This window comes from Epinephelus lanceolatus, chromosome 21 (assembly GCF_041903045.1).
Source record: "Epinephelus lanceolatus isolate andai-2023 chromosome 21, ASM4190304v1, whole genome shotgun sequence".
Taxonomy (NCBI): Eukaryota; Metazoa; Chordata; class Actinopteri; order Perciformes; family Serranidae; genus Epinephelus; species Epinephelus lanceolatus.
The window spans coordinates 26,700,792-26,713,240 of record NC_135754.1 but is presented as its reverse complement, the minus strand read 5'-3'; the positions used below and the strand labels follow the sequence as shown (position 1 = coordinate 26,713,240).

The following is a 12,449-nucleotide window of genomic DNA, read 5'->3' as shown; positions in this document are numbered from 1 at the left end:
ACATTTATACATTTGGAGGATGACAGAATCACTTTAGGCTTACAACAATGATGAATTACAGAAACAAATTAAATCATGTTATCATGATCATGTTAAAAATCCACAAAACTAACATCATAACTGAAAACAGATTATGGTCTCGTAAAGGAGCCTCTAGAAATTGCCCACTAATTTATTCAATTCTTCTCTGAAATCAGAGAGAACATGACTTCAGAGATTCCACCTAGTAAAATAAATGAAAATTAAAAACAAATCTGTGATTCATTGCCATTAATTTTTTTGTCAAAGCCACAGAGGGGAGCTGAAAAGCTGAATGTGGCTCCAGAACTGCAGATTGCCTACCGTGAACTCGCCAGTAGGATACACACACAGGTCCTTACATGCACTAACACGCAAATGTGGCGGGACCGTCTACCACAACGAAGAACAGAGAAGCTTAGATTACAACACACATGGACGGAGCGTGACTTCATTCTCTGTTTAGGACACCATTACTCCACTATATCTTAACAGAGTAAACAGGGGTTTGCTGCTATATTTGTGTTCTGAATGTTGCATACAGAGCCTTCAATAACTAACATAGTCAATTTTTAATTCAGTAGTTGTGGATATCATTGATTTGGGCAATTTTGTTGATTGTATTCCAACATGTTTGATGCCCATTAGGAAATGAATCCACTTAAAGTTGATTAACAATTATATGGAATTCTTATGAAGTCCTAATCCAAATATTATGACTGCAACATGTTGAATATGAGCCTTTATAACCTGTATGGTGTAACTCAATGAACTCCTGCCCTGACAGCACAACAGTATGTGCTACCCATTACACACCCTTTAAAGCTGTTAACATGAGCCACTATGGTTCTCCGAAGACAGCAATAATTTCCTTGTCAGCAGAACCTCCAGAAACACTAACTATATACACCCCGCTTCTCTGGAGAAACATGCTCCATTTACTCAGCCAATTCTGAGGCGACGTGAAAACAGATGTAAACGTGTTGGAAACAGAGCCATCACTCTATACTGTGCTTGGTCTGTCAACTCAGGATGGATGAGATTCATCACGCTCTCAACGAGAAGCAAACACGGTGTGCACTGTGTCGAGTTTAAAGCACGATTCGATCGCAGTAGGATCAGACTGCATGACAGAGGCGAGGAAAGAGTGACCTGTTCACGCAGAAACAGTATCACATTAGGGTGATTAAAGCAGAAGAGGTATTATGATAAAAACACAGCACTCTGAAACCTCCCAGGATTTATCTACGATCTAATCTTTATGCATAGTATCTAATATACAGCACACACCCATAACAATGTACTGTACACCCCCGTTGATAAATTGTCTTTTAAATGCCAAGCTGAAAGTGTTATCTAATTGCACACCAACAGCCTCGAGCGCTTTGGGGAGATTGAGTGCTAATGTGGTGGTAATAATAATAATCACACCCCTGTGGTTTAATGAACTGGTCCAGCTGTGGTTGACACATCTATCTGGTCCGATCAAAACTGTCTAGGTGAAGGACTTCGTCAGACACGCTGCAATCCGCCGGGCCCCCAACCAGCCCATGCAAAACTTTGTCTAGAGAGTGATTTATTCATCTGCCGCACGCTGAGCTCTTAAAGGGCCTGCATGTACTCCTGACAGCAGGTCACCTCCTGCCCTTCAGTACACTGTGTGTGGTCCTATGTGCTCCCTCCTCACTACAAAAAATAAAACAACCCAAAAAAGATTAGCAACCTGTTTCCTCCAACAGGCAGTGAAATCATTTGTGGAGCTGCTGCAGAGAAGCTGTAACTTTCAGGAACACTAAGGTTTGTGAGTGCATTGTTTATGTCGCCGGCTGCTGAGACTGTTAAAGCTTTGAGTTGTTAATCTGTATGCAGGCAAAAGGGTGAGGTGCTTTTCAAGGATACAACCTTTGAGCTCTGCAACAGAAATAGTTCGCCAGTGCCTACATTGGCATTTTTGTGATGTTATTTCTCAGAGTATCTTTAAATGCTTCATCAAATGCTTCCCTAAAATCTGTACAACCTGCACTAAATGGTTACGTACATCAATACACTTTGATTTCAGTTTGATTTAAGCAGGATCATGCAAACAATCTCCAGATCATCAGTTTTTGCTCCAGCTTTGAATGCACCAGTTTTGTAACTCATTTAAACAAAGACCACAGACAAGGTGTGGTCAGCAGATTGCAGGATGACTTTTGTCACTGACCTTGACAACCTCGCCGCCTTCCACCTTCATCAGCTGACGAAGGTTCTGCTGCAGCAGGCTGGTGTTGGTGCGCCACTTCAGCAGGCCGAGCAAGTCCACTGAAAACAAACAAATAAACAAACAAAAAAGTCACTGCCATAAAGCACAGCGTGAAGTTCATCCTGCCAATGGTAATACAGCGTGAAGAGAGATGGAGAGGAAACGAGAAATGACAATTAAGGTTTGGATTTAATGAGTGTTGTGGGGCCATTTGTTTAAGATGCCCCCCCGCCCCCAGCACACAAGTCTGTTTGTAAATTTACTAAACACGGTGTTAGTCATTCTATTAGATCTCTCACTTTAATCACGGAAAATGAATTTAGGCACAAGAGGATGAGTCATGATGTGATTAATCACGCTCAGGGGAGCGCTTGCTCAGACCACCTTTGGCAGATTATCAAATTGGGAGCTTTAAAAATGCACTCATGTCAGTTTGTTAAGTCATTGTGTACGCCAGCCTCATGAACAGCAGTCAGACCTTTTTTTTAAGTTAAAAGACATTTGATCAATAATTGATGACTCGACTAATCGTCGCAGCTATCCAGATGTGAGGCAGAAAGAGAAGCTTCTTACAGCATATTCATGATGTACCATAGGCCAAGCCTGCCTGGAAAAAGCAGGAAACATGGTTTGCAGACCTGCCTGACTTGCCTTCCTGGGACCCTCACCTCTAGCTGCTCCCTCTCTTTACTCACCATGCCTGATTGGCTACAGGAAAGCCAATCAGGCATGGTGAGACAGTGATATATATTCCTATCATCTGCAAGCTGACAACCTACCGGGGTTTAGTCTGAAGACGTCATCTAAGCTACCAGGATCTCCTTCCCAAAGGAGATATAGATTTGAAAATTGACAGTTTAGCGGCTCAGAGAGACAAACGTAATGAAATGAAAATAAATCATCAGGCATCACGGTCCCATCAGGGAACTGCTGTTAAGAGGCCACACCGTCTGTAGCACATGGGACAGCAAAGCGTGTGTGAGCTCTGGTTTGCATGGGAGTTACAAGAAGCAAAATAATATCGGCTTGAGAATGGATGTCTTTGTAGGCAGCTGAATTTAAAAGCTTACAGATGGAGAGTGCCAGCATAATTAATTCTGGGAGAATAGGTTACATTGTCACTGTAGAACTGAAATGCAAAAGACCCCACATTATCATTTGAATGTTTGTTTACAGTACATCTTGCCTGACAAGACAATTTTCTGTTCATTTTACACACAAACACAGCCACTAAGTAGAAGTCTTAAAAGCTTGTTCTTTTGGTGTAACACGCCCACAAAAATATCACCTACAGGACGTGAACCATGGCAGAAAAATGGCTACATCCCCGCAAGATCAAACACCGCAAAAGTTAGTAAAGGACGTGTTGAAAACGGTTGAAAACTGCTACACAACCGGAGGTGGTAGGGCAGGACTTCAGCGGGTGGCTTGTTCCGCCCAATGAGAGGCTGATCTATGCAGCGAACTTCCGCCCACTCAGACTAATTTCTCCCCAACTTTGGATCATATTCCTCATGGAACATGTCTAGTAATAAAGATTTTGGTTTAGTAGGTTTTATTGGTAATTTTTCTCAGTGGACACAGTGAAGCTTTAAGCCCCGATCACACAGGACGCTAACATTCCTGTGTAATGAATGTACTGTTTATTTATTTGACAGTAATCATATCTAGTTCCTGACATGTTGAGGCAGAGGGTACTTGCTGTAGCTCTGGTTGAGGGTGAGAGGCTGTCAGCAAATAGTTTGTTGGGCACAGGGAAACAGAGATCTGTGTGGGTACGTGAGACCCTAAAAAAGAGGGTGGATCCCGGGAGTACCACCAGTTGGTCCAGGAGCTTCTCCTCCATGATGGCCATTTCCAGGCATATGCTGTCTAACATCAGGCTGTATAGCTCTGGGTATCCAGCAACCACTACCACCAGTTTCTCCTCCATTGTTTGCCAGCTGTAAACTCTTTGTCATAACCACCACAGAAGGCCTACCTCTCGATTGTCCGATTGGACAATGAGGAAAAAGCAGAGATTCGTGACGGAGTTCCAGCAGAGACATTCATTCATTATCCTTAACCGCTAAACAACCAGGGGGGAGCTATGTCTTGTCCCAGCTGACATTGGGCGAGAGGTGGGATACACCATGCACAGGCCGCCAGAGTGTCTCAGGGTTGGCACACAGACACAGGCAAACATTGACGCTTACATTCACACCTATGGGTAATTTAGAGTCACCAATTACTCCAACGTGCATGTCCTTGGATTGTGGCAGGAAGCTAGAGAACCCAGAGAAAACCCACGCTGACACAGGGAGAACATGCAAACGGTACAAAGATGGCCCCAGCTGGCCTGCTTCCTGTCTAATGTAGGAAAATAAAGTGTTTTTGAACACTTGAATGTAAACAAGTTCTAGTAGAAACCAACAACACAAGCATGAACCTGAAAATGAGCATAATAGGTCCCCTTTAAAACAATTGTTCACCCAGCAAGGTCCTCTCCCAGCTCTGCTGTCATCAGATCTGTGCTTCTCCTCCAGCCTCCGTAAAGTCAAGCACACTGCATATACCCAGGGAAGAGCCAGCAGCCACTTCACACGAGCTCCCAGCGCTGGGAGACGGCATGCATAAATCTAGCTTAATTAAAAAGAGTGTTTCATCTCAGATGTGGGGATCAGGGATGAGGTGTCATGTGTATAAAGCAAGCAGTCTGTTGCAAGGGGCATTCGAGTGCAATCCCCCCCCCCCCCCCCATGCCTGAGTAAGTCTTCAGGAGAAATGTCTTGTGAGCAACCATGAAGCCTGAGGTGAATTTAAACTGAGCGGTGATGGAGGAGCTTAGACCTGCAACTGAAGATTACTGTCATTATTGATTATATGTTATTTGTTTGCAATTAAGGAATTCATTATTTGTCGTGGAAATTACAAAGATCAGAATTTCCGCAGAGCCCAAGGTGACATTGTCAGATCGCTTATTTCGGTTTGGGCAGCAGTAGCTGAGGAGGTAGAGCGGGTTGTCAAACTAATAGCTGGGTGCCTTGGGCAAGACGCTGAATTGCCATGGTCTCAATGGTCATGAAGCACTTTGGATAAAAGTGCTATGACACGATGACATACGACAGAGAAAAGAGGTACGTCTTCACATTTGAAAAATACAACAAAGACAAGAATGTCGAATATTTGAATGATTCTCAGATGTGTTGTTTTGTTGGCTCTCAACAATGTGCCAGCCTCTAACACTGCTGTAGGGTGAAGAGGTGTCTGAAATTGAAAATGAAGGAAAATCGAGAAAAAAATTAAGAAATTGTACAGAAATATAGAAGAATGACGGACTGACTAAGCGACGACGCTTATGAGTGAACTAGCTGTATTAGTGAGAGTTTTAAAGAGCCTCTAGGTTTTAATAAAGCAGGCTGACTCTGGCACAGTCGGAGAGATTGGCTCTGCATTGCTTTATTAAAAGAATTCAAACCTTTTCCTGGAGCTTTGGCGTGGGATGACATCCCGTGGGAGACACACACACACACACACCTCTCTGTTTAATCAAACTCAGTGTGCAGTGACGAGGCAGCCTGATCCCCAAGCACCTATTGGTGCCTTGCAAATCACCACCACAAGTGCCAGGTAAATATCAGCAGTAGAGCTGCTCCACCAGACTGAATCTTCTCACCTGGACACACACTGCTGCTCGTCTCTCTCACACAAGGAAACGGGGAAAGTGTCAAAAGGAAAGCAAGATGGACAAATCCCAAGAGAGCATGGTGCCGACTGATTTCTCCTTGTGCGTTATACACGGTACATCTACAGTTTAGACGAGGGTTTGAGCTTCTAACACTACCTCCCGTTCTAGTGTAATCAGTGTGGGCAGGTTCTGCTTCTGTAACTGAGGCTGCTGACATCACCACCTACTGAGCAGAGTAGGAGGGCACACATGACTGTATTTAAATGACAACTTATACCGCAGACTAAACTTAATAACCCTCAAAGGGAACATTACTGTAACAACACACAACGCCCCCCTCTTCACACAATGTAAGCAGCAGCACATTGCAACAAAATTCTTCCCTCGTCCCAGACAAGAGGACGAGAGGAAATCTAACCAAGGCCTATTCTGGGGCCCGCAGTGACCTCATTACTTTGGCTTTATGAACGTTTATTGTGCATGTTATTGGGGCCACATCTAAGACAGCAACGACAAAAAGAACTACTTCCTCTCCCATGCAGGTCTCCGTTAGACAGTAGAGATTTATCACAAGGTCACGCAAGGCCTCCGTATTAGTATGTGGCTGGTAGAGAGATGATTTCGACTGAAGATTGATGCAGACAGCTGCTCCTCTTCCTCAAAGCCACTGTCAGGTGAAAATCCTGTGTTTCCAAGATGCCAGCGAATCAAGATCAACAACCATGTGGGTTTTTTTAAAATCATACACAAGGTGCTGAGGTGGTTCTGTGAGTGCAAGAGACATAAAACTTTTGCAACTCTGACAGTCCTGCAATGTGAGCAGATATACTGAAGTCACATTACCTGGAGTTTATAACCTCAGATGCTGTGTCCATCATATTCACATTAGCAAACCAACACTGCGGCACCTCTGTTTACTGATGCTGAGATACACGAAAGCAGCAACATTGATAAAACAAAGTAAGAGGTGACTGTGAAACACAAACTGTCAAACGATCATACAGCTTTTAATCAAACCTCCAGGTCGACAAAACTTATCTGGAAGCCTGTTGTAAATGTTCATCATAGTTTACAGACTCCTGGTTCATTTTTGACCTACTGTAATTGCCGTAGTCGTGCATGCACAATTTTCCTGTGTGTAGTGAGGGATTATCATGAGCTCGCTTTCAGCTCTACCTCCAAAATAAAATGATTTGGATAATCTGGCTGAACTGTTGGCCTGTTGACAACCTGTCTGATTTTCTGAGTGTCATCTTCCATGCCCAATATAGATCCCTGCCTGTCCCGCGGTGGAGGCCCTGGATCTAGCAGCGGCGCGGGGGAGAAGCCAAACACCATTGATCTGCACACACTGTGATGCCACACAGCTGGTTCAATATCAGCAAAGTTTCCCTTTATATTCATTGTCTTCTGTGGTGATCAGCAGTGATGTGGTGGTTCACTTTTACACTGTGATCTGTAGCCTATAGTTCGACTTTAGCTTCTAACTATCTTTGTCTTTTTAACCTGTTGTTGCTGCTGAGTCAGTTTGACATCCTGGATATATCCTTCAAACACAGACTGTAGACCCCTCTGTCTGCTTCTCTCTGGAATCACTGTTTCAGTTTTCCAAAAATATGATAATATTTCTTCAGGGAGTGCAGTTAGTTACAGTGTGGGCTCCGTGCTTACTCCGACAGCTTGTTGGACCATCACAAAAGGGCGGGGCTTAGCAAAGGGTCAATTAGTTGTTTAGTCTATAAAATGTCTCATCGTGATTTCCCAGAACCTGAAATGATGTCTTCAGATAGCTTCACTGTCTAAACAGTCCAATACCCAAAGACTCTTCAATTACTCACATCAACAATCATAAATGACGAAGAAAAGCAGCAAATTCTGACATTTAAGAGGCTGAAATCAGTGAACGTTGGGGAATTTTGCTTGAAAAATGCCTGAATGATTAATCAATCATCAAAATAGTTGGTGATTAATATTCTTTCGACTGACTAATTAATTAACCGGCTCATCATTGCAGCTCTAATTTGTTTATTTATTACTCAACCCATATTAAGCTCAATTTGTAAAGAAAACTGTTTTTCTCTCATCCACCGGTGAACAAAGAATCCAAGAATGGAGAAAATTATTTATGAAGCAAAGTAAATGGGTGTGTGTTTAACAACAGCAAAGCTATATCAAAACATCTGATTATAAACTCTCAGACAATTCGTGCAGTATAATTTAAGTCTCATTTATCCAGTTGTATGCTCAGTACTTCCCAAACAGGCAGTCCTTTCCGACGAGGAACTGAACTGAAAGTGAAATGTGTCTATGCTCTCTTCAAAGTCAGATTCCATGGACGAAAGCAGTAGTTTTACCTCACTGAACACAGGAGCTGCTGGTCTTCCGCTGCCTCAATCAGTTAGTTTGTTTGAGTTATTGTGTGACTCGGAAGTAAAACTTAAAAACACTGGAGTCACACATGAACACATTCATACTAACTGATCAAGGCAGCGGTAGACCAGCAGCTCCTGTGTTCTGCAAGGTAAAATTAGTGCTTTTGTCTGGCTCTGAAGAGAGCATGGACAAGTTTTACTTTAATTTCATTTCCCCATTGAAAAGGACTCTCTGTTGGGGAAGCACTGAGCATACGACTGGATAAATGAGACTTGGATTATAGTGCACGAGTTGTGTGAGAGCTCGTAAACAGATGTTTTGTTATAGTTTTGCTGTTGTTTAACACAGACTCTTTTACTTAAATTCATGAACAATTTTCTCCATTGTTTAGCTTCTTTGTTCACAAAAACAAAGTTTCCTTCACAATTTCAACAGAGCACAGGGTGAGTAATTAGTAAACAAATGGTCATTCTGAGGGTGAGCAGTTCCTTTAAATATTAAAGAGAAGACTTTGGTGTATTTAACAGACCACAGATTCTGATCTTCTCTGGCTTTATTTTCTGGCTTTATTATACCTTTGTATTCCTGAAAGGAGGATCTAAATATTCAAAAGGATTATATCATGTTCTGCACCTGAAGAAGATAAAAACAGGTTTACAGTGCGACTTCTTACAGGGATATAAAAGGCTTGCTCACTGAGCGCTCTGATACCAAGAAAAGACTGCAAAGTGCTAAAACCACACACATCAATTTGTTTCAACAGTTCACTCCGAGCATTTCCTTTCACGCTGCCCTTGCTTGACTATTTAAAATTATCTTTGCGTTACCATGAATAAAAACATAAGGGCATGATGTACTCCTTATTTAATTAGGGTGTTGCTTTGGGCATGTAAAACAATTAATTTCAATTCCAGTCAAAGTTAGCCTGAGGTGAATCTGTCCCTTCCTCATTCTCACTCTCTTTCAGGCGTGGCCAAAAAACACTGAGAGGAATAAGGAAGCTTTTATTTTGGCTCTAATTAAAATGGTGACTCAGTCCTGAATACCAAAAAAAAAAAAAAAGAGAGGAAGCACAATGCATCAAGCGCAGAGGAAAGTAAAGAAGTAAAGCATACGTTTAGAGTGGCTCTTTTTAGAGTAACTGTGAAATCTGAGCTGGGAGCTTCTGACTGCTCACACACACACACACAGCAGAGCAACTTTTCACACAATCCACTCTGAGAAAACCACAATGTTACGAACACGGTCAGAAAATACCCACATGTTCAAGAGGGTTTACAGTATTGTTGGTATTTCTAAACATGTATGAAGGCTGCGGGAACACAAGAGGCCAAAATCCTTAATCCACACGCCGCAGGGCAGAGATGGGGATTTCCTTCTCTTAATAAGAGTAGATCTTCTCAGCACCATGGGAAATACTCTGCCAAACTGACAGCAGTAAACAGAGCAGAGCTGTCGTCTGCTCGGCAGAGATGGACTGAAATTTACTGTCTGACACTGACTGATAGGAAGAGTTGAGAAAGAGAAAGTAGGTTAGAAGGAGGGAAGGATGGAGAAAAACCCTTGAGCGAGGGCAAACGTCCAACATGTGGACATGTGTAGAGAGCAGGTGGAGGGAGCGAAGGACGGCAGAGGTCCCAGAGTCCTACTTAAGTGATATATGGTTACTCTGCATGAATAATCTGTCTTTCAAAGTCAGAGGCTGTGGCCCAAAGCTGGTTTCAACATCCAGGGTCTACTTGGCAAAGTAGTTTTCTTCAGTGAGAGCGCTTTTTACAAGAAAATGTGACAATGACTATTGAAGTCATGTTTCTCTGGGCTGCACATGAGCAAACGTTCACAGGTGTTGTTAGAACACATTCACGTTAGGGGTGGGCATTATACCAGTTTAATCATCATCACAGGTGTCACGTTTTGCCACGACATGGATTTTGCAAAACTATCAACCGTGAAAAATCCACTTTTCCACCAAAATTGCGGTGAAAAGCAGTCTTTTTAAACACTGGAAAACCTGCTAAAAATAGGCCATAGACTCCTTTTCCATTGCCAGTGCACTAGAGTCGAGTGCATCGCTCTGCAGTAGATGATGTGCCTTTCTGTTTTGTTGCTGGTGTGTCACGTTTGACGTCACTGACAGGCCAGACAACAAAATAAGTAAACAGCAGAAAGCACCATATAAGCCAGTAAACCTGACACAGTGGTTACTTCTTTTTTTTTATACCAGTTACTTACGTGTTCAGCCTCTCTTTCAAACTCGTTGCAGACTAATTTTAAATAATGCTTGACTGCTGCTTGGACTGGGGCAGACAATACTGTGTGGTCGTGCATTTTTGGATCAAGGGCTGAAAATTACCGTATTTATCCGAGTGTTGTTTTACATCACTGGCGATTGGAGCAGATCAGAGCTGATAAATACTTGGTTTTATTGTCCAGTGGGAAAGGGGCTCAACATACACGCGATTGGGTGCGACGTAGTTCATCAGGTATGCGGCAAGTAGATCTCCCTCATCTGTGTCCTAAAACACACCAGTTTTACTGTCCAGCACCATTTAAAGAGAGAGTTGCAACACTCCTTGATCCTTGGCCACCACGCAGTGCATGGTTCATGTAGCTCTCTATAGTTAACAGTATAGTTAATACGATATGAAAAGTTCATATTGTGATACACGTCAACAACAAGCATAGGTTTAAGTGAAATTATTACAGACTCCGCAGTGGTTCCAAAAAGAGGAGCAGCTTCAGTAGTGTGGAATAAACTGTGGCGTCCTGAATGTTTTATGAACAGCCCCGGACTTCTCAGACTCTTTTAGTGACTTACCGCTCAGAGGGAACTCATTCAGCGGCTCCTCTGGCAGCAGCACAGCGTCTCTCCCTCTCCTCTCTCACCATGCGCACACAGGAGTCGGTGTCGTCAAGTGATTTTGTCATAAACCTTTGGTAATGTAAACCTACGTGATGCTCGTGGCACAACCAAAAACTCCATATATGTGAAAGTGCGATAGTTGTGGTATCTTAACAGCCTGTCACAGGTTACAGCGTGATGATTAGAGGAGAAATGGCAGAGCATAAAGGTCCAGGTGGAAAAAAAATAACCATTTAGGATTTTGCTCAAAGAAGAAAATCACCTGTTGATTTATATACATAGATCCCAGGGGATATTTTTTGTATTTGGGAGCTGTTTAAATGTGCAATTTGTGGTAGATTTTATTTTGTTGAACTATTAATATTGTATACAGAATCTGAATCTCACTCTGAGTTACTGCTGTTGTTCACAAACTAAAGAAATGAGAGATTATTTTAGTTTTTACTGAGCATTTGAAGGCAAACTGTGAAACTATATCACTTATTTTGTTGCAATTCTGTTTTCTTAAATTAATAATAAAATATGTTTTTAATAATTAGGGCCATATCGTCCACCCCTACTGGGCAATGATCACTACATTTACTATACTTATATATAACGTCATTTTACGTGGGGTGATGGAGAGACAGCAATGACCCATTTTCTGTTTCTTTTTGGGGGGATGGAGAACTGTTACCATAGCATAAAATACATTTACAGTATGTAGGCCTTATGCATTAATATTTTTATCATGCTGCTATGACCATAATTACTCACACCATGTAGTGGAAAGTAACTCAGTACATTTACTCAAGTACTGTGGCTTTCTAAAGTGCAGATTCAAGGTGTTTGCATATTATGCAACTTAATACTTGTACTCCACTACATCTCAGAGTCAAATCTTGTACTTTCTACTCCACCACATTTATCTGATAACTTCAGACTCTGAGCTTGTGGTTTTTCACCTCCTTTCCTGTGCAGAGAGAACCCTCTATCTCCAGATGTGACGACTTTGGATGTTTCTGATCAACTAAACCTATTTTCATTCCTATTCGGAGCCAATAAACACATCTGGAATTTTTATATATTTGTTTCCTTTCTTAGGAGTATCCAGTTTAATTTTGTAATACGATGATGAAATATTGTCACTGCAAAAACAGAAATGTGCATGTGTGTATTATACTTGTACTGATGGGGGTTATTATAAATGAATTGTTATGGTGCGACAGAGATGCCCCGGCCTACAAATGATATTCCAGACGGAAGAAAGCATACTTGTTTGGTGCAGACCCCAGGAAAAACACATC

The 12,449-nt window shown here is 42.2% G+C and overlaps 1 protein-coding gene across 3 annotated transcripts in view; it reads right to left on the bottom strand.

Moving 5' to 3' along the window:
- dock1 (dedicator of cytokinesis 1) overlaps positions 1-12,449 on the bottom strand; it is a 273,627-nt gene that overhangs the window by 195,659 nt on the left and 65,519 nt on the right. For all 3 annotated transcript variants that reach the window (XM_033610905.2, XM_033610904.2, XM_078163716.1), the window contains exon 19: positions 2,222-2,319. In XM_033610905.2, the coding sequence (XP_033466796.2) occupies positions 2,222-2,319 (98 nt within the window). The remainder of the gene's footprint in view (positions 1-2,221; positions 2,320-12,449) is intronic.